The sequence below is a fragment of the Lolium perenne genome, chromosome 2, assembly GCF_019359855.2.
Source record: "Lolium perenne isolate Kyuss_39 chromosome 2, Kyuss_2.0, whole genome shotgun sequence".
NCBI classification, from domain to species: Eukaryota; Viridiplantae; Streptophyta; class Magnoliopsida; order Poales; family Poaceae; genus Lolium; species Lolium perenne.
The window spans coordinates 204,945,312-204,973,270 of NC_067245.2; the positions used below are offsets into that span (position 1 = coordinate 204,945,312).

The following is a 27,959-nucleotide window of genomic DNA, read 5'->3' on the forward strand; positions in this document are numbered from 1 at the left end:
TTCTTCTCTTAAAATATCACCCTTGTATTTCATGCAATTCCTCCTTGTCTAGGTTGCATCCCTAAAGTAGCCATAGTGCATATACATTCACACCATGCTTGCTTAGTTTAGTGTCATATGCTAGTTTTGTACTTGTTTTCTTCTACATCTATTTGGTCTTCCAACTTTCTTCTCGTAAAAGGAGGTAAAATATATGAGTCCTTTAACTTTCTTCAGGTCTAACTTCACATATGTTGGAGCGTCTAGTGCCATTTCTTTCCATAATAGTCATTTCATCATCTCTCGGGCATGGCTGGCGGACAACTAGTCTTGGCAAGTGTGTCGTCCCTTATGTTGTCGGTGTTTCGGACTTGGCGCTAGGTGTGTTGGTGTTCGGGACTTTGGGTGGGCTTAGCCCTAGTTGTAGTTGGTTTTCACCTGATATTCCATTGATTGACCAAGCAACTCTCTTCTCCTTAATTAATAAAAAGCAAAACATTTGCATCCAGTTGAAAAATACTTCGTGAATTTGAGAGGCTTGACAAAGACAATGCATTTATGTCAAGAACAAACCCAAATTCATGCACATGCACGTTTTGGAAGAATGGAGGGCACCCTCTCGCGGCCACATCATCCCCTCCCCCTCTTCTTATTCGTCTCGTGACCACATGATCCCCTTCCTCCTTTTCTCATTTGGCTCGCGTCCACATGACCCACTTCCTCCTCCTTTTCATCCTTTTGACCTTCCACCATCCGCCGTCCGAGCTGAATCCAAAGCCGAAGTGACGGCATGACTAACTGCCGCCTCAACGACGTTCTATTTTTTTTCCAGGGTGCGCTCATCTCTACCAAGTGGCGCACACACACACACCAACTAGACTCATCTTAGAAGAATTCGTACAGGATATACCCCATCTATTTTAGTTACTTCGTGTTTTGGATTTAGTCAAAATTATGCAAAGTTTGACCAAAAAATATGAAAAGTATCAATATTCATAATACCAAATATATGCAATAGGAAAGTATATATTATGACGATTCTAATACAACATGTTCTATAAGGAGTATTATAAATGTCTAGTTAATAGTTTGACTTTGATCAATAGAACGTAAAGTAATTCTGGAGCGGAGTTTATAGCAGGTCAAAGAAAGTCAATTCATCATATATGCTCGTCCTCTATCCAGGCCTATCGCGTGTGGACCGTCTGGCGCCACACACACACTGGCCAGCGGGGCCCAGACGTCGGCGTGGCATCTCCAACCCATCTCATCTCCCCATCTCCCCATGCTCCTCCGCCTCCTCTCTTCCGCCACTCGCGCCACCATCATCGCAGCCAAACCTCACCCGCCCCAAACCCTAGCTGCCACCTCAACCACCCGCCGGCTCGCGGGCATGGCGGGGAGCCGGGAGGCGTTCCGCGTGGCGGTGGCCAACACGCTGGAGCGGCGCCTCTTCTACGTGCCGTCCTTCAAGATCTACGGCGGCGTCGCCGGCCTCTACGACTACGGCCCGCCAGGGTGCGCCGTCAAGGCCAACGTACTCGCCTTCTGGCGCCAGGTAGCCTCTCTCCTACTGCTTCTCCAGCTGGTAGAGTCAGTAGAGTCCTAGGTTGGGGGCTTGGTGCTACTCGTCGAGCCAAAGGTTGCCGCCTATTCGCTCGGTTCTGAATTCGGGTGGAGCTAATTGCTACTGTACTTAATTTTGTCCTTTACTTGCAAGGGGAGTAGTATTGACTATTGAGCCGAAGTGAGGGTTAGCGTACGTATAAGTGACGTGCCGTGCTGGTTTTGTATTCGTGGTACTTGCGCTGTGTGGTGTAGCTTCGTGGTGGTTTCCGAATTTGGCTATCTTTTGATAAAGTAGGTGCCTACTGGATACGCTAGAGCAAAAAATAATAATTCTGGAATGTAAATTGGAGAAATATTTTTGTATAGTTTCATCATTTTGTACATTAGAGGGAAATTGGTCTGGGTTTCCTTAACTTCTAAACTTAAATTTTATGAACGCAGGAGCTTAAGAAGAATGGATGAACTTACACTGAATTTGCTTCCTTAAATCTTATGAGTTATTACGAGTCATAATCTAGGTTGCTGTAGACACTGACATGGTCTCCAAGGTGAAACTTTGATCACTAATTTCTACGAAAATATTTTTTAAAACTAGAATTAAGTGTGGATTATCAAAATATATTCCGTGATAGGGCATGTACTAATTTAATGTTCTAATATATATTTGTATTTTTCTATGCTGATGATGAAACCTAAAGTTCTCAGACTACCACAGATTCGAAAATGACCTAGATTGTGACTCGGGGGATCTAGAAGATTAGGAGGCAGATCCTACTCCTTATTCTTTTCCTTATGAGTGTAGCATATTATTAGGTTGCAAATGTTCCATTGGGCTTAAAAAGCTTCAACATGCCCTTTTCTCATGTAAATTCTGAGGACATCATATTTGTAAATAGATAATCAACTTACCATCTACTCGTGTTTTCCTCCTCAGCATTTTGTTCTGGAGGAAGGGATGCTGGAGGTGGACTGTCCATGTGTGACGCCAGAAGTTGTCTTGAAGGCCTCTGGCCATGTGGACAAGTTTACAGACTTAATGGTTAAAGATGAAAAGACAGGGAGCTGCTATCGTGCTGATCACTTACTCAAGGACTTCTGTAAGGATAAGCTTGAGAGAGACACCACATTGTCACCAGAGAAAATAGAAGAATTAAACCATATTCTTGCTGTCTTGGATGATCTTTCGGCAGAACAATTAGGTGCTAAGATCAAGGAGTATGGAATTGTTGCTCCTGACACAAAGAATGTATTGTCAGATCCGTACCCCTTTAATCTCATGTTTCAGACATCCATTGGACCATCGGGTTTGAGCGCAGGGTGAGTTCAAGAACAGCTCACTATGTTCTGCTTTGTCCAATCTAGTCTAAGCTCATGTTCTACCTCTGTTTTGCAGGTATATGAGGCCAGAAACAGCACAAGGTATCTTTGTCAACTTCAAAGACTTGTATTACTACAATGGAAACAAGCTACCCTTCGCTGCAGCCCAAATTGGCCAGGCCTTCCGTAATGAGGCATGGATCTGTTAATCACTTAACCTTATGTTCGTCTATTTATTATCAATTTTGATGAGGTCTATCCTATATTCATCAACTTTCTTGCAACGGTTTGTATTGTTTTATTTACTAACTTGTTTTCTAGGGTTTACATCCTGTACTTTATTAACATATTTGCCATGCACCATGCCGTAATACATATGAAAGACTCCTGTTGATTGTATCGTTCATGTTCATTTTTGGTAGAGAAAATATGCTGAAATCTTCAGCTTATTTCTTAGGTATTCAGATTCGGCGTACAAAGAGTCCTTTTTTTTTTCCACTGATTGAATCTATCTTCTCTTTTCTACCATTAGCAAAATACACTTCTCTCTTTTGCCACAGTTCCTTCAATACCCTGTTCTCTTTTGTCATTCCTGTCTGGGACTATCTTTTTTTTTTGAGGAAATGTCTGGGACTATCTTTTGCCGTTATCAAAAGAGAGTTACATTTTAATGTTAACTGCATGAATAAGATAACTCAAACCAGTGGTATCTTTTTTGTATTGAAGAGTTTTTATCTGGTTACTGTCGACATGAACTGGATTAGTTGTACTGGAGACCAATTAACTACTAGTAACTGCTGGCTATTGCTTAACAACCTCTGTGGTCTGAGACAAACTTGTTTCACTAGATATCTCCTCGTCAAGGCCTTCTGAGAGTCCGCGAATTTACATTAGCAGAGATTGAGCACTTTGTGGACCCAGAGGACAAATCCCACCCAAAGTTTAGTGATGTTTCTGATCTAGAGTTCCTGATGTTTCCCAGAGAACAGCAACTGACAGGAAAATCAGCCACAAAACTTAAGCTTGCCGGAGCCGTATCTGAGGTACTATATTTTTATACTGCTAGCATTATCTGAATTCAACTCTTGCTTTTGCTACTCGTAGGACCAAACTCTTAACTAGTAGTTGTGACATCTGTTTCTAAGCAACACTTGCTGCAACTTGCAGGGAACTGTGAACAATGAGACCCTTGGCTATTTTATTGGAAGGGTTTATCTCTTCTTGACACATCTTGGGATTGACAAAGACCGTCTACGGTTCCGACAACATCTGCCAAATGAAATGGCTCACTATGCTGCGGATTGCTGGGATGCAGAGATTGAATGTTCATATGGGTGGATCGAGTGTGTTGGAATTGCTGATAGATCTGCATATGACTTGCGTGCCCACTCGGTATGTATCACATTTTGATGCTTGCCCTCACCTAGAACTGCGAGTTGATTTTCCTTAATATATAATGCAGAAACTTTCTGCCAATATCAAAATTGAGAGCAGAGCATTTCTATTGATAAAACAATTTTACCAAATGTCCACTGTTTGCCACATTTTTTAGTGAATGTGTTCCTTCATGTATAATTGAATTTATTTTGGCGAACATATTTGGTTAGCTCAACTGCTGAGTTTCTGTAAAATATTCATCAATTTCATCTATGATCCAACTTATCTATAATATTCATTTGTTCTAGAGTTCTAGACCATAAACATTAGTGGTACAATGCTTATGTTCCTGTGTGAAGTGTCTTCTGCACATCTCTATCACAATAGAACTAATCCTATGCTGCTGCCAATAATGGGCAGGATAAAAGTGGTGTTGCACTCGAAGCACATGAAAAATTTGCAGAACCAAGAGAAGTGGAGGTGAGGCTTACTTTTGGCACAATTTTCTTATTGTACACTGAATATTCGAATTATTACTGCTGAACTCTTGCAGCTGTGATGTTGTGATCAGTTTTTTAAGCTATCTGCTTTGCTAATATCAAGTTTCTTCTTGGCACATTCAGAAATTAGTTGTGACCCCATCAAAGAAGGAACTAGGTCTTGCATTCAAAGGGAACCAAAAGATGGTTCTCGAAGCATTGGAAGTAAGTTTCATCTCCATATTGACTTGTTAAATCTTGGTGCTGTTGTGCTTATCGACGCTTAATTTCTCTGCTGGCAGGCCATGGGTGAGACTGAAGCTTTGGATATGAAAGCAGCTTTAGAGTCTAAAGGGGAGGTTGAGTTTAAGGTTTGTACCCTTGGGAAAGATGTCACCATAAAGAAAAATATGGTTTCAATTAACCTCGAGAAGAAAAAGGAACATCAAAGGAAATTTACTCCGTCTGTCATAGAGCCATCATTTGGCATTGGGAGAATTATTTACTGTTTGTTCGAACATTGCTTCTATCAAAGGATTGGCAAGACAGATGATGAGCAATTGAATGTGTTTGGTTTCCCCCCTCTAGTTGCTCCAATTAAGTGTACCGTGTTTCCACTGGTCAAGATTGAGAAATTTGATGTTGTTGCCAAGAAAATTTCAAAAGCATTGACAACAGCAGGGATTTCTCACATTATTGACATCACAGGTACACTGAACTTATGGATCACCATCTACACTTTTTTTTTTTTTTTTTTTGCTTTTGATCTTTATTTGCATAGATGGTTTTTCTCATCCCTGGAAGATCGGAAATTGCAAAGTGAGAAATACCATCTATGCAAATTCCAGGGATGAGATATATGAGAAATAGTTCTTGATGTTTTGTTGATTGACTGTTAACTTCTTGCTACTTGTTTTGTACTCTCATACCTATATAAAAGGCATGGGGTAGGTTGTTCCAATAAAAAATGATCCAATGAATGAGAAATAAGTGGAACCTTGCACCGTACATATTCACTCACGCTCTAATTACCCTCTTACATGCACAGCCACTTTCTTAAGTTTCACCAAGTATTTTGTTTTGCATCATATTCTCCCGTTCCATTTATAGCCTACTATTGCACAGAGTACCCCCTTTGGCCCTTCTCTCGGTTGTATGTCACCATGGCAGTATACACCTCTCTTGCGTTGCAGATTTTAGTGTGTATTTTTTATGATAGAAATTGTTGAAGATATGTATTGCACATGCAGGGTCGCCAGTAGAGGTCCAAAGTTCCCCTAGCCATTCTTTGGTAAAATAGGTTAAGCTGCAGAACATATAGTTGATGTGTCAATATTTAATCTCTATACGATGTTATTCATATATACTTTTGAATCTTCTGTCTAGATTGCTGCCTTTGTGAACATCGATATTTGTTTTACTCTTTCAGTGGATTATATTGTTGAACCTTCTTTCAAAAAGTTTTCATTGAATGAATCATAGCATGGAATTATTTTCTTCAAAATATGCTGCTATATTAATTTCTAAAGTGCCCTTGAGGATCTAAAATTATAGACCACTTATCTATGATGCTATGATGGTCTACTAAGCAGAGGAATGCAAACTTGTTGGGCTCGGAAACACTATCTTGTAAATTTTGCGAATAATTTTTGCCTTGCGTACTATTGCAGGCAACTCAATTGGCAAGCGGTATGCAAGGACAGATGAAATTGGTGTCCCCCTGGCAATCACGGTCGACTCGACTACAAGCGTGACTGTCCGGGACCGGGACAGCAAGGATCAGGTCCGTGTGGAGGTTGATGAGGTGGCCTCAGTTGTGAAGGAAGTGACGGATGGGCAGAGCACCTGGGCAGACATCATGTGGAGATACCCAGCACATACTGCTTCGGCTGCTGATGAGGAAGAAGCTCCAGAAACCTGAAAAGTGCAGTAAAAAAAAGTATCCAATTTACTGATGGTTGTCCTCCTGAATTCCTGATGCCTGTTGAGTTAACACAAATGCTAATAGAGTATTGTCCTGTAGTCCTACTACTGGTTTCCTTCGCATATGATTCTCACCCGTTTTATGTTAATATTTACTCTTTCTGCATGTATATCTCGTTTGATTAATAGTAATAGGCAAAACATACTTTCTCTTTTGGTCAGATTTGTCATGTGAATTGTATTTATCTCATTGTAGATAATTTTATGGATTGTGTTTTGTTGTTAAGATTGGAATGATTAACCCAAAAATACTGTTTTAGCTTTACAAAGCATGAGCAAAGTTATCATTCAAGTTACTTCCGTTTTCACGGTTCCTAACATTAGCAAGTTTTGGATCCCAGTCTTTACGACCCTACACAATATGGTATATTTATTTTACTCTCTTGTGAATTATAAATCTGAAAGCAATCTTTTTTACAGTGTCATTTCGGCCTTTTCCCAAATAGAGAATACTGCATGAAATGTGTCTTCTACACTGTTTGTCAAAACCAGCTCAAATAATTGGTAGGCTCAAGGGTCGACGTGGCAAAAGAACAGGAAGATTCATTCTTGAAGGGAAGGAAGCTAACCTCGCTACCAAAACTTTCAACATCATTATCTACATCTTCTGGCCACATTTGAGAACTAAAATTGTTGAGTTAAGCCAAGGTCAATTATCCATTTAAGCACACAATCCCACTTTTCTTATCTAGCGATTGTACTTTATTCTAATGTTGTTGTGCGAAGGCATATTTTTGTGGTGTATGTGAGCAAAAAAAATGAAAATAATGGCACGCTAGTGAGCATTTTATCTACATTAAATCATATTTTTCAGTATTGTTTGAATGAAATGTTTTTAGGTGAATTTGAAAGGGGTGATAGGAGAATCTGAATCACATTCAAGATCGAAATTGGAATGGTTTCTTCCTGTAGAGAAAAGAAAAGAAAAGAAAAGAAAGGAACTGGAATGGTTCCAAACTTATAGGAGGCTATACTGGGCCTGTAGCTCCAGGCCCCTACAGGCCCAGTAAACCCTACTGAGCCGGAGAAGCCGGCCCCGAGCAGCCCACCGCCCCTCAATACTTGGTCCGCCGCTCGTTCTTCCTCCCTTCCTTCCTCTCTCTCTCTCTCTAGCTAGCCTCTTCCGTCCCTGTGGCGACCGAGCCAACCCTAACCCAAATCTCCGGAGCAACACCACGAGATGCTGAGGCTTGCGGGGAGGAGGCTCTCGTCGTCCCTCTCCTGGCGCCCCGCGGCGGCCGCCGGAGCCAGGGGCCCGCTCGCCGGCCCCGGGAGAGACGACGACGACAACTCGCCCCGCCAGCCGCGATCCGCCATCGACTCCCCCTTCTTCGCCGCCGTCAGAGGTATATCCGCGATCTCGCCCCCCACCCCACCTCCCTGATCTGCCCCGCATCCTTAGAGATTTCGCTTGGGTGCCCGTGAATTGGGCTCGCGTGGTTTCGAATACGCAGTTTCGTCCCTGATCCGCAAATCGATCTCCGCTTCGGCTCACCCCGTAGGGCGCTACGATTTCATTCGGCCGACTTTTCTACCTGTTGGCGGCGCTTGCCATGACGCCGTACCGATCATTCTAGCCTGGATCGGATTTGCGGATGGCCTACGCGTCTATGTGTTGACTGGCTTGATAATGAAATGAATTCACAATTGGCTATATCTGTCTGATGCATAATGGAATGGATTGCCAATAATTCAGTACTGTATGGAAATATAAAGTGCAGTAGGCGGCTAGAGTGATTGCCATGTCAATCTGCTCTTGAAACTGTAATTTAGCATATTCTTGTTGTTACTAGGAATGCTATTACGCCAAACAAAAAGATTGGTCAAATAGCGGTAGTCGGTACTTACTATGAGTTCCACAGGAGAAGATCCATCTACTACTCAGAGTTGTTTAGGCCATGCCATGGAATTCTTGATATGGTTATCTTATCTTATTCCCATCATTTTCAACTTCTGCAAGTTGTGTTACCCTCTGCTGGTGCTGGACAATGAACACAGATTTTGCATGGGTGCTACTTTAGTTTGCAATACTAAAACTACCATACTGTATCTATTTGTCGATGCCTAAATATGGTGCCTGCAATATCTCACTGTTTTCCATACTACTACTTGTAATTCTAATGCAGGCTTTTCGTCGAGTGAAACGCTCGTTCCACAGAGCCAAGATGCTGGGCTGGCTGGACTTCCAGCAACTGTGGCTGCACTGAAGAACCCCAACTCAAAAGTGCTTTATGACCAGTACAACCATGAAAGATATCCTCCTGGAGATCCCAGCAAGCGCGCCTTTGCCTACTTTGTCCTGAGCGGTGGGAGATTCGTGTACGCATCTCTGCTGCGTCTCCTCGTCCTGAAGTTTGTCTTGAGCATGTCAGCAAGTAAGGATGTGCTTGCGCTTGCGTCCCTTGAGGTTGATCTGTCCAGCATCGAACCCGGCAGCACAGTTACTGTCAAGTGGCGTGGCAAGCCAGTCTTCATCAGGCGGCGGACAGATGACGACATCAAGCTGGCCAACAGCGTGGATGTTGCATCCCTGCGCCACCCGCAGCAAGACGCTGAGCGTGTGAAGAACCCAGAGTGGCTGGTGGTTATTGGTGTCTGCACTCATCTTGGTTGCATTCCCCTCCCCAACTCTGGAGACTTTGGCGGCTGGTTCTGCCCGTGCCACGGTTCCCACTACGACATCTCTGGCAGAATCCGCAAGGGCCCTGCCCCGTTCAATCTGGAGGTCCCCACCTACAGTTTCTTGGAAGACAACAAGATGCTTATAGGCTGAGAGCCTAAGACTTGGCACCTATCAATATACATTCTTCACAGGGGTGAATCCCTGTCGTGCTGTTATTTTTTTTTATCAAACAATGTGGCTAGGACTTTTTGTTTCACGACTATCGTCGCAGCGCCGATCCACTGGTATCTACCTGAGTGCATTTTGCAGTGCAAAATAATTGTTTCTGCTATGTTGCTACTGAAATGTAAAAGTTATTTGGAGCTGATATTTCTGGGACACAATTGGAAGGATATTGGATACTTCTTCTGGCCCTTCCCCCCATTTTTTTGATGACAAATAATCAAACATGCTGTTCTTACATCTGTTGTGCCTGTACTCCTATTGAGTTAAATAATGGAAACGTTCCAAGATTAGTTGTGTGATGTAACTTCATGAACTTGTATGTTGATTCTAATGCTCCTTGACGGCGTGCTGCCGCTGCTGGTATGCCTGGCAGGGAGACAAGGTTTATGTTGAATTTTCTGCTCCTTGAACCTTGATAGTTGACAGTGTCAACTTGACACGGTGATGCTGCTCATGGTATGGCTGGCAGGGAGACCCGGTTGTACGCCCACCGGCTTCTGGCGGCATGGCACACGCTTACATGAGCGGAGGCTGTTTCTTGTCCGTGTGACCAAGGAGCAAAGGAGAAAACGACTACGTACAAAGTACAGCTGAGCTACAGCTAGACGGCCATTGCCATGGTCCATACGTTTGCTACCGGCCTCTCATGGCGCAATCAAATTAGTCTTCGAGTCTATTACAATTTGCTACGATGAAATACAGGGTTGCCCTTAGCTGTAGACCATGAACCCGACTTTTGGGTCCGTGCACATGTAAAGCATACACCATGGGAAACTTTTTTGATGAGGGAACAATCCCCGTTGAAAATTCAGCCGTTTTCTCCCACAAAATTTAAGTCCAATCATCACATACACGGTAGTAATCACTTTTGAGTATGGTTGGGCGCATGCCAATGTTTAGAGACCAACTTGGCAAAATCCCTCGCCATCTTGTGGGAGTCCTCATAAATCGTGAATGCACATCCTTTCCTATCCTCAAGATGCTATTCTTCTCACGCGCTTTTGCCAAGTTAGCAACAAAGGCTGGCATGAATACTATTTGAAAATCTCAAAAAATTGAAATAATTTTTTTCATGTACATATTATGTTGATACTTACTTGTGTAAGTTTTCACGAAAAAATACGATTGTACGTGATCTACACGAAAATAATAAAATACTCAAATAACACTATACTGATTGGTTGTGTAATGTTCACGCAAAAAGAAAATTCCATTTTCACATTTACGTGTAGGTCACACATGATCGGGTTCTTTTTTTTTTTTGCCAAAATCTACATAAGTAAGTGTCAACATAGGATATACATGCGTATATATTTTTTCATTTTTTTCCAAAACTTTAAAATAGCATTTTTTTTATAGAATATTTCATAATGGGGTGCACATGCACCTGGGTTCACATCGTCCGCCCCCAAGCTAAGTGTTGTTTCTGGAAGTTGGCTGAATGTTGTGACCATTTACAAATTATGGACAATCCCACCAAATGTACCAAGTTGCTATAGGCATCATTTCTTGTAGACGGCACAGGCACTCGGGAGAGAATCGTCTGTGAACAAAGTAAAATATAAGAGTGAGGCCATGTACAATGAAAAATGCTTAGAGCATCTCCAGCCGCGTCCCCCAAAGCGTCCCCCAAAGCGATTTGGGGCGCGCCGGACAGAAAATACGTTCCAGCCGCGTCCCCCAAAGCTCTTTTTTGTCCGGCGCGCCCCCATTCGGTGTCCGGCGCCCCGGGCCGTCCCCGTCCCACAGGGGACGCACCGGGGACGCCGGACACAACGAAAAGCGAGACGGGGAGTGGCGGGGCCGACTCGTCAGCGGCACAATAAATTTTTAACCTAACCGTCGCCTACCTCGCGACGAAAGTTATTGGCGGTGCAGTTCCCGCAGCGACGCAGCGACGGTGCAGTTCCCGCAGCGACGCGGACGGCAGTGCCTCCGCAGCCGACGCGGCGACGCGTCCGTCGCGCCCTAGCTCTGCGTGCCGGCGTTAATGCGCGCCACCGCTCCCCGCCTCCCTCCGGCCTATAAAAGGGCCGCCTCTCATCGTCCCTCTCACACACAAACCCTAGCGCCTCTCTCCCAAACCCTAGCCGCCACCATCTCAACAAGACTCGACGCTATGTCCGGTAGAGGCGGAGGCCGACCTCGCGGCCGTGGTCGTGGTCGTGGTCGTGGCTGCGGCAGAGCTGAACGCTCGCCGTCGCCTTCCACGCCGCCGGCTTCATCATCGTCGGAGATGGACGTGGAGCCGGACGTGCGGTTCGAGTTCGTCCTCGTCCTCAAGGGCGACCCGCGCGGCATCCAGAGGCTGCCGGACTCCTTCGCCGACTACGTCGCCGGCGACGATCGCCCGCACACGATGCATCTGCGGGAGGCTGCGTGCAGCTACTACCGGTGGATCGTCGACGTGATCTACGACGCGCGCGGCAAGATGTACCTCAACATCGGCTGGGAGAAGTTCGCGCGACACCACAGCCTCCAAGCCGGCTTCATCCTCCTGTTCTCCTACTTCGGCGACAGGGACATGAGCGTCAAGGTCTTCGACGAGACGCGGTGCCGCCGGGACTACCACGACGACAGCACCGACGAGGAGGACGACTGAGTGTTCTTTCTTCGCAGCAAACACGTGCACAGAGGTTTCTGCCTGTTCGCCTCATCGGTAGAACCAACAAGGGCACCATCATCCCGCTGGATTTTCCAGTTTAGGTGACTGGGTGTGCCCTCGAGTGTTCTTTCTTAGCAGCGAACACAGGAAACCTTCGATGCACGACCTAGTTAGGTTTAGTTTCTTTGCAAAATTTATATTTGTGTCCACGACGGTTCAAACTATGTATTAGTTTGTGGAAAACCACGTTCCAAACTGTGTTTTCGTGTAAACCACGTTCCAAATTATGTATTAGTTTGTGGAAATTGAAATAAAAAAGCCAAAAAAAAATATTTTAAATGTTTGGGGGCGGCGTTTGGGGGACGCGGCTGGGGAGCGACGTCCCCCAAAGGCGGCATGAACAAAACACGTCCCCCAAACGCTCAATCCGACGCGGTTTGGGGGACGCTTTGGGGGACGCGACTGGAGATGCTCTTAGAGATGTGCTTAGAAAAACAAACACATGCTCTAAAGATAGCTCACTTGGCCAGTCAAGTGGATGTACAATCCAATTACTCCATCCACATATTTTTTTGTTGTTGTTTTAGTTTAAGTATAAAATTGGTGAAGTGCCCAATTTCAAGTCCTCACTAACTTCATTCGCCAAAAAAAAGTCCTCACTAACTTGAATTTGAGTTCTTATTATACACTATATAAAAGACAATCAGTTTAGGGCATCTAATGTTAATTTGGGTACTGTAGATGCACAATTTTTCACCATTCAGGTGCATCCACGTACCCCTTTACCTAAATCAACATCAGGCACTTTATCTTTCTTCTCCCATTTTCTTCTACGTGGATTGATCCAGATTACCGGTTATCTTCCGGTCACTAGGTTATCCTTTCCGTGTATCGCCAACAGCGGCGACGTTGTGAGCTAGCCACGTCTAGAAAATTCTGCCGATACACGTGGCATTCCTAGCGAAAGGCGGACCAAAAGAACCGGCACTTCGGTATTGAAATTTTGTCTTTCCCTATCTCGGATTTGGCCTCTTCAGGTCTCTTTTTCTCTTTCCCTCTCCTAGCTCACTCCATCCTGCTGCATCTTGCGCCGCCGCCCGCCGGTCAGCGGCCCGACCTCCACCTCCACGTACGTCTCAGGTGAGAAGAAGATGGTGGCCGGCTTTGGTGGGCTGCTCCAGCACCCTTCTGGCCTCCTTTGCCCTAGGATTGTCTCTTCCTGGCCGTCGCGCTGCCTCTCGATGCGGCAATGGAGGCACTCCTTCACCGGAGCCGACCCTCTCCTCTCCATCCCTGGCCGTCCAAGGAGGCGGCACGCCCTCCTCTTCCTTTACTTTATTCTTTATTTCTTTGTGGTGGCAACGAACTCCATGTTGTTTTTCTCATTTTTTTCCATCTTCTGCTTTCCCCTGGTTTTTTTATTGATTTACTGCCTCCGCTCTGTGCAGATGGATGGCGCTGCTCTTGGTTCTGCTCCGCCTGGTCGCCGTGGTAGCCTGCCGAGGCGTCCCAGCGGACGTTGTACTGTTGGGCCCTCCTCTGCTTCCGGTCTGCAGATGGACGCCGCCGTTAGGCCGACGGGGCGGCCCGGTCGAGGTTGTCCGGATGCCTCTGTTTCTCCTGCAAGTCTAGAGGTCAACGATCTGCGGCCGTCACCGCACTCCTTATGGATGGTCCAGGGCGTTTGTGCGTTTATCTCCATCCTGCCAGTTCTTTAGTTTGTACGTTATGTTAAGATGATTTCTGGTGACCCATTCGGCTTTGCTCCTGCTCCACAGTCATCGGCAACTCTGCTGCCTCCGCCCTTCCTACTGATCTGCAGGTCGACAACGTCCCTGTTTTTCCGTGTGGCCGGCCTGGTGGGCGTCGTTTCATGCCCCTGGAGGTTGTGCTCCCGCGTCTGCCTCTCCTGGTCTACATATGGATGCATGGTGCCTCTGTTCCTTCGGGTGTCTGACATGGTAAGCTGCTAGGGCGTGCCGGTGCGTTAATCTTGCCTACTGGTTTGGCTTCTCCTTCCCGTCCCGGGGCGGCTAGCGGTGCGGTGTACGGCCTCGGCGCCCTCCTGTCCTTCCTGAGGTGTATGGCTATGTGAGGAGCTGAAGCATGCATCGTCGTGGTTGATCCTCTCTCAAGTGGAGGAGAGGCCTTGTGTGTGCTTGCCCGCAGAGTGTGCGGATTGGAGTTGTGACTGTGTCGCCGCCATGGTTCCCGGCTCCTCCACACGTAGGTGAGTATCTTCTGATGTTTGCATTCACTCAACGGTGAATGGTGTGCATATAATTGAGTACTGGGATTTGTCCCAAGGATATGTGTTCAGTCGATATAAAATTGAGGTGACCCTCATGCTTACCTATTAAAATTTTGAGAAAGTTTGTACGACGCTGGTGCTTTAGTATCCGTTGTTTTTACCAGATGTTGTAGTTTGTAGTATGTAGTTTCTGTTTCTCGAAAATGCATGACCAAGGAAGTCTGTACTTTAGCATGCTACATGTGTGTTCACTTACATATTGATGCACAGACCTAGGGTGTGGGCGAGTGTGTGTTCTTTAAAACCTGATGATAAATCAATCCAGTATCCTGGGGGCTCCTCTCTCAAAAAAATTCTGATGGTAAATCAAAGGCTTGCTGCCATTTTTTCCTCGGCTATTTATGACTACTTCTTGACGGCATTTTCCTAACTTTTCACCTGTTTCTTTTCTTGCAAATTTATGGACCCAATGTATGTGCAAACTAAACTGATGCTATGATATGTTTGTGAAATGTACATGTTGGTACCTGGGACATGTTTTCCTCAACTATTTTTGCTCGGGATTACTTCTTGACTGTCTTTTCCAAGATTTTCACATGTTTCTCTTATTTCCAATTTACAGACCAGTTTATTTGCAAATTAAATTGATACTGTGACCTATTTGTGAAATTTGGATGTTGGTACCTGGGACATGTTTCAGTGTTCACAATTCTGATGATTCAAACATGATTATTTTTAAACTTCTAGAGGGTAGCTAATTCCAGTGAGACTAATTCAAAGGTATTTGTTTGTCTTACAGTTGATGCCATTCACAGCACATCCATCTATGGATGATTTGGTTTCCTCACGTATCATGCTTGCAAAGTAACAAGGAGAACCCCAATGAAGCCAAGAGGAGAAAAACTAATATACTCATGTGAGACTTCTTTCTTATCTTACAGTACTAACTATGTTTATTTTATTTAAACCTTTTTGCATGCATGAGTTAATCTTCATATAAAGCTGATATGGGGTTGTTGGTATTTGAGTTACTTCACTCAGGAAGACGGTCATCGGTCCTTCTATGTTTAAATCTGAGTTCAAGATGCAGATTCAGTCATTGGCATGATTAACAACACACATGACTATGAAGAGCTTGATTATTTGGACCGATCTGTCTGAACATTGACATTTTTCTTTAAATGAACGAAATTGGCATTATCACAGCATGAATAGTACCACGTTATCACAAAATAAAATACCATCCCGATGATCCAGCGCTATTTGCAAATCGTAATTAAACATAGCAAATCAAGAAAGTCTAGAAGTCACCATCGTCACTCTTGAAAGTTCAGATCTTGCTGAAAGATTTAGTGTTCCGATTCTTGCTTCTTTGTACTTACATTATAATTGCTTTCTTACATATCTAAATTTTATTCACAGAGAATACATCATCATAGTAAAAGAATTGAGAATCATTACGGGGTTGATGCATTCATATAGAATGATATATTCTTCCATATAGCAATACCTAACTAGGTTAGATTTCATATGTAGAAGTTCGACATGGAAAACATTCTAAATGCCAATCAGCTATATTTTTTCTTAGGTGTGCTTCAAATCAAGATGCTGCCACTGCAACTAATGGATTTGACCAAGGTTTCTACTGATGTCGGTTGCAATTACCCAACTATGGATGTATCTGTACAAGCTGACAGAGCTTCAAGTGCTGAACATTTCGTTTACATGATGCAACACTTAGTTCCCATTTGTCATGTAGTATCTGTAGACTCTATGTTGTATGGTAGTGTTAGTGTAGTCTTTTTATTTTGTTGGAGATGCCTTTCTATTGGTAGTATTGTAAGTTGCTACATGTGTGTTCACTTACAGTGTACCACTTTTTACTGCCTCCAAATAATGTTGTTGTCTGTACTTTTGGGCCCATCCTGGAGAAACAATTTCTCTATCGTTTGCATTTCACTCTTATGTATCTGGCCTTTTCCTGTCTTCATGTCTTTTAATTCATTTGTTCACCTGCAACAACTGTGAGATAGAATACTATGTCATTCTTACATAGCTCGATCTCAGTCCAATCTGTAGGTAGCCCAATTGGGTGATTTCGGTCTTTACCACAAATGGTAACCGACCCATCAAGGACCTCAGACGCAATGCCAATTTCGTGGCGTCTACCAACAACATCACAATGATGGACCAGTTCTCACCCTCTCTTTGGATTAAGACGATAGTGATGCAAGCCTCTGACAAGCCAGAAGGAAGAAACTGGCCCCAGGAACTACTTCACCTTGCTGCCTGATATCTATGTTAGCAGTAGTGTAGGTTAGTGCCACCGATCAGCTTATTTCCTCCATGCTGAAGATCCATGCTTCAACATAAAAGCAGCAAACTATCAACGATTCAATATCAAAATCCATCGCAACAACAAAAAAACCCACCAACGATTCAATCCACGTTAGACTAACTTGATCTATAAAATCATAGAGAATGTCACCCTTCTGACACCCCATCTTTCAAACCATCAAGCACACCCTACTCAAACCATCAAGCGCACGTTCGAAACTAACAAAAAACCAGCATCCATACCAAAGAGATAACTCCACGGGCGCGGCGTGCCGTCGCGCCAAGGCCTACTAGTTCTTAGAAAGCATCGTGGTAGCTGTTTTATAACAAAGTGAGTATGACAACATTGTCTGATTCGTCATTTAACCCGCCTCAAGGATTAACTTGGCAAGTGATAGCGGAGAAACTAACAACAAGGAAGTTGATTGAACAATTTTTTTACTTACTCTCGTAGCAGACTCGTAGCAATAAACTAAAAAATAGTGTTTTTTTTTTTTTTTTGCATCTGAAGCAGAAAAAAACTTAAGCCAGCATGATACTAGCAATTATTGATACTTCTAATTAAGCCTCACCTTTTACTTCATAAGTGGTCAAGAAAAGTGGGTTTCAGGTTATAACAAAAAAAGTGGGTTTCCATGCTTACTGTGGACTTTTAGTTGGAAACAGGAACCATTCTCTCTCCTCTCTCCAATCTCCATTTGTCCTAACAAAATCTAATTGGCCTCATCCTCCCCCTTGCTTCGTTCTGCTCCCCAAAAATCTCACCTTTTTCGAACTTCCAAATCCTATCTCCTCCTTAATTAAGCTCGGCTCTGTGAGACGGAGACCCTGGATTGTGGCGCCGTCCGCGATGGGATCGAAGGCGGGATGGCTCCCCGTAGCGCTCCTCCTGGCGGCAATGGTTCTCTCGTCCGTCCTCCCGCCGCCGTCCGTCGCCGCCGCGGCGGACTCCGGCGAGGCAGACCACGCGGTCCAGCAGCATAGCGAGCGCATCTCAGGTCCCAATTTATCGCCAAATTCGTTCCTCCATATTGTTTTCTTCTCAAAAGTTCATGCTTTCGGTTGTTAAGGACCTAGGATTTCGCCGCTCCTGTTGCTCCCGTCAAGGCGCTTAAACTTTCAGAATTATGATACTAGCTAATTTGGTTCTGATATACGAAAATTATTTGTTCTATCTTGGCTGTTTCCTTGAATTGTTGACTAGGTCATATTTCAGGGCTACTGAATCCAGATTAGTCCTCTTTTCTGCATTTCGTGTTGGATTTTGTTGTGATATACCACTTAGCAGTTTCAATTTGATTCCACTAGTGCCTCAAAATAATTTTTTCAGGTGGGGCTTCGCCCCTCGTAGACCTTTCCAAAAATAAAATTTTGATTCCACTCCTGTAAAAGTTGCTTGTGTTATGGTCCACACATCTGGCCATCTACTGCAAGTTTACAACCGAGGTTGTAGGGTTTATGTTGGGATGTTACTCTCTGTTTCGCTTTCCACAGTTTCTTCTATTTGATAGTTCATTCACTGTTGCCAAGATTATGTTTATGCGGTAGTATACAATTGCTTTTGGTTCCATTGGTTGATATAGCATGGATCAATTGTAATCGCAAGGTTCAGTTTTCCATGCTCAAGTGGTTTATGCTTCATATAATTTCACAATTTTAGTTGAGGATGGCTGTATGCTTTTGTTGCTGTACTATATGTTCTGTTCAGGTAACTCTTGACATCTTCTTGATCTAAATCCACGATTACTGAACTTCAGGGAGTGCTGGCGATGTGCTAGAAGACAATCCTGTTGGAAAGTTGAAGGTTTACATCTATGACTTGCCAAGAAAGTACAACAAGAAGATGGTCACCAAGGATCCCCGATGCCTCAATCACATGTTTGCTGCAGAAATATTTATGCATCGTTTCTTGCTCTCAAGCGCCGTGCGGACACTCAAACCCAAGGAGGCTGATTGGTTCTACACACCAGTTTATACTACATGCGACCTAACTCCTGCTGGACTTCCCTTGCCATTCAAGTCACCAAGGGTGATGAGAAGTGCAATTCAGTATGTTTCAAATAAATGGCCTTTTTGGAACCGAACTGATGGCGCAGATCACTTCTTTGTTGTCCCACATGATTTTGGATCTTGCTTTCACTATCAGGTGAGTTCAGTAGTCCCGGAACCTCACATATTCTCTAAGGGTTTTTATATGCAGGATTTTGTCATTTCATCTAGTACACCTTGTAAGAGAAGGAGGTCTTAATTGTGAAAATATCTGGCCTTATTTTACACTTTTCCTAGTAGGTTTCTGTGTAACTGATATTTTGTTATTTGCAGGAAGAAAAAGCTATTGAACGTGGTATTCTCCCATTGCTGCGACGTGCGACATTGGTGCAAACATTTGGACAGGAGAATCATGTTTGCCTGAAGGAGGGGTCTATCATCATTCCACCCTTTGCTCCTCCTCAGAAGATGCAGACTCACCTGATTCCCCCTGAAACTCCACGTTCAATCTTTGTTTACTTTAGGGGTCTTTTCTATGACACTGGGAATGACCCTGAGGGTGGTTACTATGCAAGGTAGGTTCTTCTAAGCTTTTGACCAATTTGAATTCTTCCTAATGGTTTGGTCCCGTTCACTAACTAAAGTTATTTTGTTTTACAGAGGTGCGAGAGCTTCTCTGTGGGAGAACTTCAAGAACAATCCTCTGTTTGACATTTCCACCGATCACCCTGCCACTTACTACGAAGACATGCAAAGGGCAGTCTTCTGCCTGTGCCCATTGGGCTGGGCACCATGGAGCCCTAGATTGGTTGAGGCTGTGGTATTTGGCTGCATTCCAGTCATCATAGCTGATGATATTGTGCTACCGTTTGCTGATGCTATCCCATGGGAGGAAATTGGTGTTTTTGTGGAGGAGAAAGATGTCCCAAAGTTGGACACAATTCTCACATCGATGCCTATCGAGGATATATTAAGGAAGCAAAGATTGCTCGCAAATCCATCAATGAAGCAGGCCATGTTGTTCCCACAGCCAGCCCAACCACGAGACGCATTCCACCAGATCTTGAATGGTCTTGCTCGCAAACTCCCACACCCAGAGGGTGTATACTTACAACCTGGAGAGAAGCATCTCAACTGGACTGCCGGACCTGTTGGAGATCTGAAACCATGGTAGCGAAGAGCTTCCATCACCCAGGGGATGTATTCTTACTACCTGGAGAGAAGCATCTCAACTGTACTGCCGGACCTGTTGAAGATCTGAATCCGTGGTAGCGAGAGCTTCCTCCTCTTGGACAATCTTTGCAAGATAAGCCACATAGAAATAGTTCATACTTCCTCATATGTGATGTAATAGAGATGCAGTGCCGCTGGTGTAAGCACACCTCAGCCTTATCTAACGTAATGAGCAATTTGTAAGTTGGTGATCTAGAAAGAAATGAAATGGTGTTTGTTTCTATCAGGTTAGATGCATGGTGATTTTGGTATGCCAGATTTGTTATAGCATGCTTCTAGGTTGCAGAAGAAGAATTGATGGCAAGAATGCAACTGCAAATCTGGTAGATCACAAGGCTGTAAGTAGCATTAGATCGATGGCAAAGTTACAATTTCCATGTTTTGAGACAGCTATGCATGGATGCTGTACTTGGCTGATACAACCATGCTATTTGCAGGTCAGGTAACTTATATACGATATGTGGAGACTCTCAGGTGGTGCCATGGCGACCATCCCCTCACTGGTCATCGTCATCATCACCAGCAGTCAAGTTGAACATCTTGAGCAGGTCAGGGCAGACGGGCAGTGGCACATCCTTGAGGTAACCGAGTGGATTGGCTAAGCGCAGGTTGTCGCTGATGCCAACGTTCCTGGTGAGCAGAACAGGGGCACGGTCCCTGAGGTTCTGGATCTCATGGCAGTTTGCGAGGGGGCTTTGGATGAGGACGACCTCGCAAATGTCCTCCACATGGCTGTCCTTGAGGTCGATTTTGTAAGTGCCAGTCTCGTCGGTGACACCGTCGATCGAGCGCTCAAGGACGTTATTGCCATAGCGTCTGCACTCCAGCCTGACCTTGGCACCTGCAAGCCAATCAAGAAGCGAGGTGAGGCCCAAACTTGTTTGTAGTTTCGGCTGTTTACCGATTCATGTATCTGCATATGTGGAGTTTCAGTTTGAGAGGCCAGAAATGAGTTGCGTACCCTTGATGTACTCGGTGACATTTGTCTCGAACCCCGCACGGCACGTGTCGCAGTAGACGCGGCCCTGGACGACGTAGTCAGCAGTCTTGGTGGCGACGGTGGTGTCGGCGAGGGTGAGGGCAAACAGGATGGCGGTGGCGGCGATCACCGAAAGGACACGGAGCGGGGCCATAGTTGCTTGTGTGTTTTCTTCCCCTACCTCCAGTCACTTGGGTGAATGTTTTTGCCTCGGCGAAGGATGAATGGCCTGGGAGGTAGAGTTTTATTCGGTGGATGGCCTGAGGACGGTGACGAAATGCCCTGGGAGTTTTGCATTACGATCTCCTGTGGCTTAAATAGCCTCTGGGGGCTAGGAAGGTTTTTGTGGCTGCGCATGGATGTCGGAAGGATGGCTGGATGGGAGCAAAGCAACAGGTTTTTTGACCGGGTTTTGTGCCGTTGGAGGTAAACAGAGGTGGGGATTTGGCCTGAATTCCGTTGAGGTTTGTGTGATCCACAAAATAATGACAGTTTTCGCCCTATCTCTGAAAAGTGTTTGAGAGGCTAATGTTAGGCTTGGTTTCTGGAACAAAGAAACATCCAAAAAATAGGAGTATAGAGCGCGCGGATAGGAATTTCTAAAGGAGGTGTAGACTGCAGCGAGAGCCCTCTTTGCTGCTGTAAACTTTACACGATTACAGCATTGTACCGCACTAGTCTGGCGTTACAATACGGCTCGCAACGAAGCTTGAGCTGACGTGGTGCGGTACAGATAGAGGGCAATGACCGCGTTGACGGATTCATGTACTACTCCATAGGCGCCTTTGGTTGTCTGGGCCTAATTCGTGCACCATTGCGTCAGTAAGAGAGATGGGCTTATCTTTCTCGATAAAGAGTATATTAATATCACGAAGATGTGCTCACATGCGCGTCGCGAATGAGCCATGGACCATGAAACGTGTGTCCTTTGGTAGCCTGAGCGGTCTTTTCTGCAGCGGAGAGGGAAGCTAGGCCCCATTGTTTGGGTGCCAGACTACTTTCTTCCCTACTCGTGCAGCTCACATCCTATTTGGTTGTAAATATAAGCGTGATGTAGTAACCCCTTCTCTTAGAGTGGTGAGGTTACGCAGTACTACTAACTGAATAACAACATATTCAACAGTTTCAGGTCATCAAAAAGTGCTGGTAATACACAAGAAGTACTTATTGGGTGATGCATCACGAGCGAAGCAACTATATTTCGTGATGCATCACAGGTTTATCACACGAGGGGTTAGCATATACCACCTCGAATAAGTTCATTATTACAGAGCGAGGATCAGGTTCAAGCAAGTCCTAGCTAATGGAGGGATACGAGATCACCTTCCAAAATCAGCAGATCACGACGAAAGAAGCAGAAGCACCAAGCAGGAAGTTGCTTGTGAAACCAGATCCTAAGTTAGCTCCTCCTCTCCGTTGGCTGCAGCTTACGGTACTCGGCATACTCTTCTTCGCTGTCTACAATGAAGTCGATAGCACATACCAGCAAGTTTGGTTGGAACAGCTGCGCCATGCAGACAAACCGGGGCATGAAGATCGTCTTCATCTCAGCATAGTTCGTGATCGGGGTCCCGACGTACTGGCGATGCCTCGGGTAGCGCTGCAATCCACAAGGAACAACTATTAGTGCAGACGACAATCACATACTTTCAGATCTATGAAGGAACTCAATGAGGCTTACTACCTGAATGTACTCGTCTGCCGTCTCTTCATCATCAACATAGAAGCAGCAAACATCTTCGCTCTAGTCCAGAATGCGGTCAGTTTTCATCTTCAGTATGATGCTCCACTTGGTCCTCTAGTTTGATGTGGTGTAGAGCCGAAGAGTGGTCACATGTATGCCAGCGAATGCAAGAACATCAACAGCTACCTTCTTCATCTGCTCCTCTTTGAATTCCATGTTAAAACAGACACCGCTACGGACGAGCTGAACCAACCAGTTGAACACAAACTCTGAAAGATTAGGTTTTCAAACCATGACAGGTTTGCTTTAAATCATACATTAGTGAGCATTGACACAGTAGGAGCAGAAAGATCAGGGGAGCCCAATGGTATGATCGCATACATGAAAAACACTAACATCAATGAACTACCACTACCACATCACATCCTTAAGCAGTAGCACATCAATGAACTACCACTATCACATCCACATCCTTAAGCATTATCACATCAATGAACAACGATAAAAAAAAAGAGCAGCCTTACAGTCAGAGGAGCCAAATGCAGCACCGATGTCGGGGAAGCAGGGGACCCTGGCGAAGATGCACGCAACACCACCGTCCTAGTGGAAAAGTCAGATGCAACGGCGATAGCCGTCCCTGTGGTAGAGTCAGATGCAACCTGGACAACCTCAACCGACGACGGAGGAATGTCCTACAATGGATTCATTCAGACCTCCCTATGTACCCAAAAGATCTAGATCTAAGGCTAGGGTTTGCAGAAGTTTACCACAACCGAAGTCATCAACGCAGAGGAAGAAGACAACCATCCGCGACCAGTGGCCGCCGCAAGCCTCGTTGACCGTGCGGGTGAGAAACAACCGGCCATGTCGCTAAATCGGAAAGGGTCGATGAGCTCGAAATGGGGGAAATGGGAGACTTGGATTTGGCGGTGAGAGCCCTATATGCGGTGGCAAAATTTGAAACGCGGTGACCGAATTCATCCCGTCGAGATTTCGTCGTCCCGCGCCAGCTCGCGCCATCTCCCGCGGTGGCTCTGCGGGAACGCAGCGTTCTCTAGTTTTGCGGAGACGAGAGTGACTCGCTAAAAACGCCCGATCCGGATGTTCTTTCCAGGGCCTATCTCGAGGGTGCTTTGAGAACCGGTTCCTGCAACAACAGGAACAAGACCAAGTAACCAAACGGACCGATGGTCCGATGCGAGCCAAGGCGAGGCCAACCTACCAAATGCGCCCCATATAAGCGAAACTTCGTTCATTCTAATCCGATAGAGTAGAAAAGGTTGTTTGGTACCCACGCAGATATGTCTAGATGGACAGCAAACGTGGTAACGCATGAGGGCGTTAACGCATTCCACTCACTGTCACAGCAAGACCCGTCCATCTGTGCTTTTGAAAAGGAGTAATAGTGACTCAGAAGTCAGAACACGATGATTTGTGTGTTGAAATATTGGGCCTACTTTTAGTGGCCCAAATTAGATTTCAGTTTTCCCTATAAATCTCAAAGCCCACATAGTGGTAGCCTTATGAGTTTGAGCCCAAGTTGGTGGCAGCTCACTAGGGAGTGGCAAGAGGTGGGAAGTTTAGTCCCACATGGAAAGTTGGGAGGAAGTTAGACCACCTTATAAGGTGGGTTGTTCCACCACTAGTAAGTGAGTGAGAATAGGAGTGCTACACGCGCGCGCTCCTCCTCCTCGCTCGCTCGACTCGACTCGACACGACACGACACGACACGACACGTCCCGACGCGCGCGCCGCGCTCGTGGTGAGTGGATTGAGCCTCGAGCCGAGACTTTACATACGAGTTAGGGTTTCCACCTCTCTCTGCTTGCGCCGCCATCGTAGCTTACTCCATCCCGCGCGCCGACGTGCATCGGCGAACGGGAGAGCAGGTCTCCGGAACCGCTCGTCCTTGCGATCCTGTACGGGAGAGGGCGAATTAGGTTTTTGGGAAGCGCTTTGCGCGACTGCTCAAGCTCTTCATCACGGGTCGCCTTTCGTCCAAGTCGGGCGGTGCTGCCTACCGTCGTCTTCAACGCCATCTACTTCGACCCGTCGTCCCTGTCGTCAACAACGTTGTCATCAACAACGTTACTGCTGCGACATCATCTGCTACACCTCCACCGCCACCTCCACCAGATCGGTACGTGCGACATATCTCGATCTGCTTAGCGATGGATGATGTATTGTTTGCTCTGCTACTGTTCATGTTGATCACTGCATCTAGTATGTTCGAGTTTCACATGTTAGTAGTAACTGTCGTCATGCTTAATATTCTTGAATTAATCATGGAAATTGTGCCTAATTATCCAACAATCCAAAAACCTAATTGTAGGCAATTTCCTGAGTTAACAATGGCTGGTTTTGCTGATGCACTGAGGCCGGATAAGTTTACCGGTGTGCACTTTAAGAGGTGGCAGTATAAGGCCATGCTCTGGCTTACTCATCTGAAAGTGTTCGAAGTTACTGATGGTTTACCTGAAGGAACTATATCTGACCAAGATCAGAACAAGTTCAAGGAAAACAATAATCTCTTCGTCGGATGCGTTCTAAGTATTCTTGCTGATTGTCTGTGTGATGTGTACATGCACATAACAGATGGTAAAGAGCTCTGGGATGCACTGAATGCTAAGTTCGGTGCAACCGATGCAGTGCAAAGGAATCGTACATCATGGAGAGCTTCCATGACATCAGGATGGTTAACAACCGTTCTGTAGTCGAACAAGCTCATGAGATACAGTGCATTGCGAAAGAGCTTGAACTCCTTAAGTGTGCCTTATCTGATAAGTTTGTGGCTGGATGCATCATCGCTAAGTTGCCCCCTTCATGGAGGAACTTTGCCACAACTCTCAAACACAAGAGACAGGAGATATCAGTTGAAAATCTGATAGCATCTCTTGATGTTGAGGAGAAAGCTCGGGCTAAGGATAATACTGAGAAAGGAGAGGGTCAGTCTAGCGCCAACATGGTGCAGAAGAAACCCTACAACAAGAACAAAGTGAATAACAAGCCCTCCTTCAATAAGCCTATGAAGACTACAACCTTCAAGAAGAAGAAGATGATAAACAAAGCAGATCTGAGCTGCTTTACATGTGGAGAGACTGGCCACTTTTCTAAGGACTGTCCTGAGAGGGCAGACCGCAAGAAAAAGGCGAGGCAAGTCAACACGGTGACCGCTAGCAATGCCGATGGGTACGGTAATCTCTTTATCGTTTCTTTTCGGTACTTCAATCTCCATGTTGGTGGATTGATACAGGTGCTAATGTTCATGTGTGTGCCGACATATCCATGTTCACTTCTTACCGTGTCGCCCGGGATTCTTCCGTCTTGATGGGGAATGGGTCACATGCTTCGTTCGTGGTGTTGGCACGGTAGATCTGAAGTTCACTTCGGGAAGATCGTGCGGCCGAGGAACGTGCGGATGTCCCTACTATGAACAAGAATCTCGTTAGCGGCTCCCTTCTATGCAAGAGATGGGTTTAAGGTTGTTTTAGAGTCGAATAAAGTAGTTGTTTCCAAGTTTGGACAATTTATTGGTAAAGGCTATGAGTGCGGAGGCTTGTTCCGCTTTTCGCTTCTCGATTTCAGTAATAAGTCTGTGAACCATATATGTGGCAATGTTAGTGATGATACCAGTGTTTGGCATTCTCGTTTATGTCACATTAATTTTGGTTTAATGTCTCGGCTATCCAGTTTAAGTTTAATTCCGAATTTCACCATTGCGAAAGGTTCTAAGTGCCATAGTTGTGTGCAATCAAAGCAACCTCGGAAGCCTCACAAGGCGGCCGAGGAGAGAAACTTGGCACCTCTAGAACTCATACATTCTGATCTATGCGAGATGAATGGTGTGTTGACAAAAGGTGGAAAGAGATATTTCATGACATTGATTGATGATGCGACTAGATTTTGCTATGTTTATTTGTTGCGAACTAAAGATGAAGCTTTAGACTACTTTAAAATTTATAAGGCCGAAGTTGAAAATCAACTAGAGAGAAAGATCAAGCGTCTTAGGTCGGATCGTGGTGGCGAATATTTTCCTAAAATCTTTGATGAATTCTGTGAGGAACATGGCATTATTCATGAGAGGACGCCTCCCTATTCACCCCAATCAAACGGGGTTGCCGAGAGGAAAAACCGCACGCCGACCGACTTGGTGAATTCCATGTTAGCCATCATTGGTTTATCAAAGGCATGGTGGGGGAGGCTTTGTTGACTTCATGTCATGTCCCGAATAGAGTTCCTAACAAGAATAAAGATAAAACCCCTTACGAGGAGTGGCTGGGAGAAAACCATCACTTTCGTATTTGCGCACATGGGGATGTTTGGCGAAAGTCAATATTCCAATTACTAAGAAGCGCAAACTTGGACCAAAGACAGTGGATTGTATCTTTCTAGGTTATGCTCCTCGGAGTATAGGATATAGATTTTTAGTAGTTCAATCCGAGGTACCTGATATGCATGTTGATACTATTATGGAATCTCGTGATGCAACATTTTTTGAGAATATGTTTCCTATGAAAGATATGCATAGCATTGCTAGAATTTCTACCGAGATAATTACTGAGTCCAGTACATCTAATGAGTATTTTGAACAATCACATGAGAATGTTACTGAGAAGGATGACAATGAAGCTCCTAAACGGAGCAAGAGACGAAGGATTGAAAAATCCTTTGGTGATGATTTCATTGTGTACCTTGTGGATGATACTCCCACGTCCATTGCAGAGGCATATGCATCTCCGGATGCGTATGACTGGAAAGAAGTCGTCCATAACGAGATGGACTCGATCCTTTCTAATGGAACTTGGGAGCTATCGTAACGACCCCATGGATGCAAGCCTGTGGGCTGCAAATGGGTGTTCAAGAAGAAGCTAAGACCGATGGTACTATTGAAAAGTACAAGGCGCTGCTTGTAGCGAAAGGCTACACTCAGAGAGAAGGCGAAGATTACTTCGACACCTATTCACCTGTCGCTAGACTTACCACCATTCGAGTACTACTATCCATGGCTGCCTCCTATGGTCTTATCGTTCATCAAATGGACGTAAAGACAGCTTTCCTTAATGGAGAGTTGGAAGAGGAAATCTATATGGATCAGCTTTGATGGGTTTGTAGTAAAAGGTGAAGAAAGAAAGGTGTGCAAGTTGCTGAAATCTTTATATGGCCCGAAACAAGCACCTAAGCAATGGCATGAGAAGTTTGACGTAACTTTAACTTCTGTAGGCTTTGTTGTCAATGAGGCTGACAAGTGTGTTTACTATCGCCATGGTGGGGGCGAAGGTGTTATACTATGTTTGTATGTGGATGATATTCTGATCTTTGGTACAAACAT

The 27,959-nt window shown here is 45.0% G+C and overlaps 4 protein-coding genes and 1 long non-coding RNA gene across 6 annotated transcripts; 4 read left to right on the top strand and 1 right to left on the bottom strand.

The window, feature by feature from the left end:
• Positions 1-1,208: 1,208 nt before the first annotated feature.
• LOC127334372 (glycine--tRNA ligase, mitochondrial 1) lies at positions 1,209-6,860 on the top strand. The gene is made up of 9 exons (XM_051360816.2): positions 1,209-1,537; positions 2,483-2,865; positions 2,942-3,059; positions 3,714-3,908; positions 4,033-4,257; positions 4,663-4,722; positions 4,866-4,946; positions 5,024-5,429; positions 6,392-6,860. Exons 1-9 carry the CDS (start codon positions 1,265-1,267, stop codon positions 6,640-6,642), a joined length of 1,992 nt encoding a protein of 663 aa, XP_051216776.1. The 5' UTR covers positions 1,209-1,264; the 3' UTR covers positions 6,643-6,860.
• A 925-nt stretch (positions 6,861-7,785) lies between these two features.
• Positions 7,786-9,726, top strand: LOC127334374 (cytochrome b-c1 complex subunit Rieske, mitochondrial). Its single transcript, XM_051360817.2, has 2 exons — positions 7,786-8,050; positions 8,831-9,726. The coding sequence occupies exons 1-2, from the start codon at positions 7,885-7,887 to the stop codon at positions 9,475-9,477; spliced, it is 813 nt and encodes a 270-aa protein (XP_051216777.1). The 5' UTR covers positions 7,786-7,884; the 3' UTR covers positions 9,478-9,726.
• A 3,394-nt stretch (positions 9,727-13,120) lies between these two features.
• LOC127334375 (uncharacterized) lies at positions 13,121-16,373 on the top strand. Of its 2 annotated transcripts, XR_011752288.1 has the most exons (4): positions 13,121-13,843; positions 13,936-14,387; positions 15,208-15,324; positions 15,997-16,373. It is a non-coding gene; the product is annotated as an uncharacterized lncRNA (long non-coding RNA). The 2 variants fall into 2 exon arrangements; XR_007872146.2 differs by having other exon boundaries at positions 13,139-14,387.
• Positions 16,374-17,394: 1,021 nt separating this feature from the next.
• LOC127334376 (probable glucuronosyltransferase Os04g0398600) lies at positions 17,395-20,193 on the top strand. The gene is made up of 4 exons (XM_051360818.2): positions 17,395-17,743; positions 18,503-18,891; positions 19,068-19,309; positions 19,395-20,193. Exons 1-4 carry the CDS (start codon positions 17,596-17,598, stop codon positions 19,906-19,908), a joined length of 1,293 nt encoding a protein of 430 aa, XP_051216778.1. The 5' UTR covers positions 17,395-17,595; the 3' UTR covers positions 19,909-20,193.
• Positions 20,194-20,291: 98 nt separating this feature from the next.
• On the bottom strand, positions 20,292-21,246 carry LOC127334377 (pollen-specific protein C13). The gene is made up of 2 exons (XM_051360819.2): positions 20,929-21,246; positions 20,292-20,808 (listed from the first exon to the last, which is right to left on the bottom strand). The coding sequence occupies exons 1-2, from the start codon at positions 21,098-21,100 to the stop codon at positions 20,465-20,467; spliced, it is 516 nt and encodes a 171-aa protein (XP_051216779.1). The 5' UTR covers positions 21,101-21,246; the 3' UTR covers positions 20,292-20,464.
• Between the last annotated feature and the right edge of the window lie 6,713 nt (positions 21,247-27,959).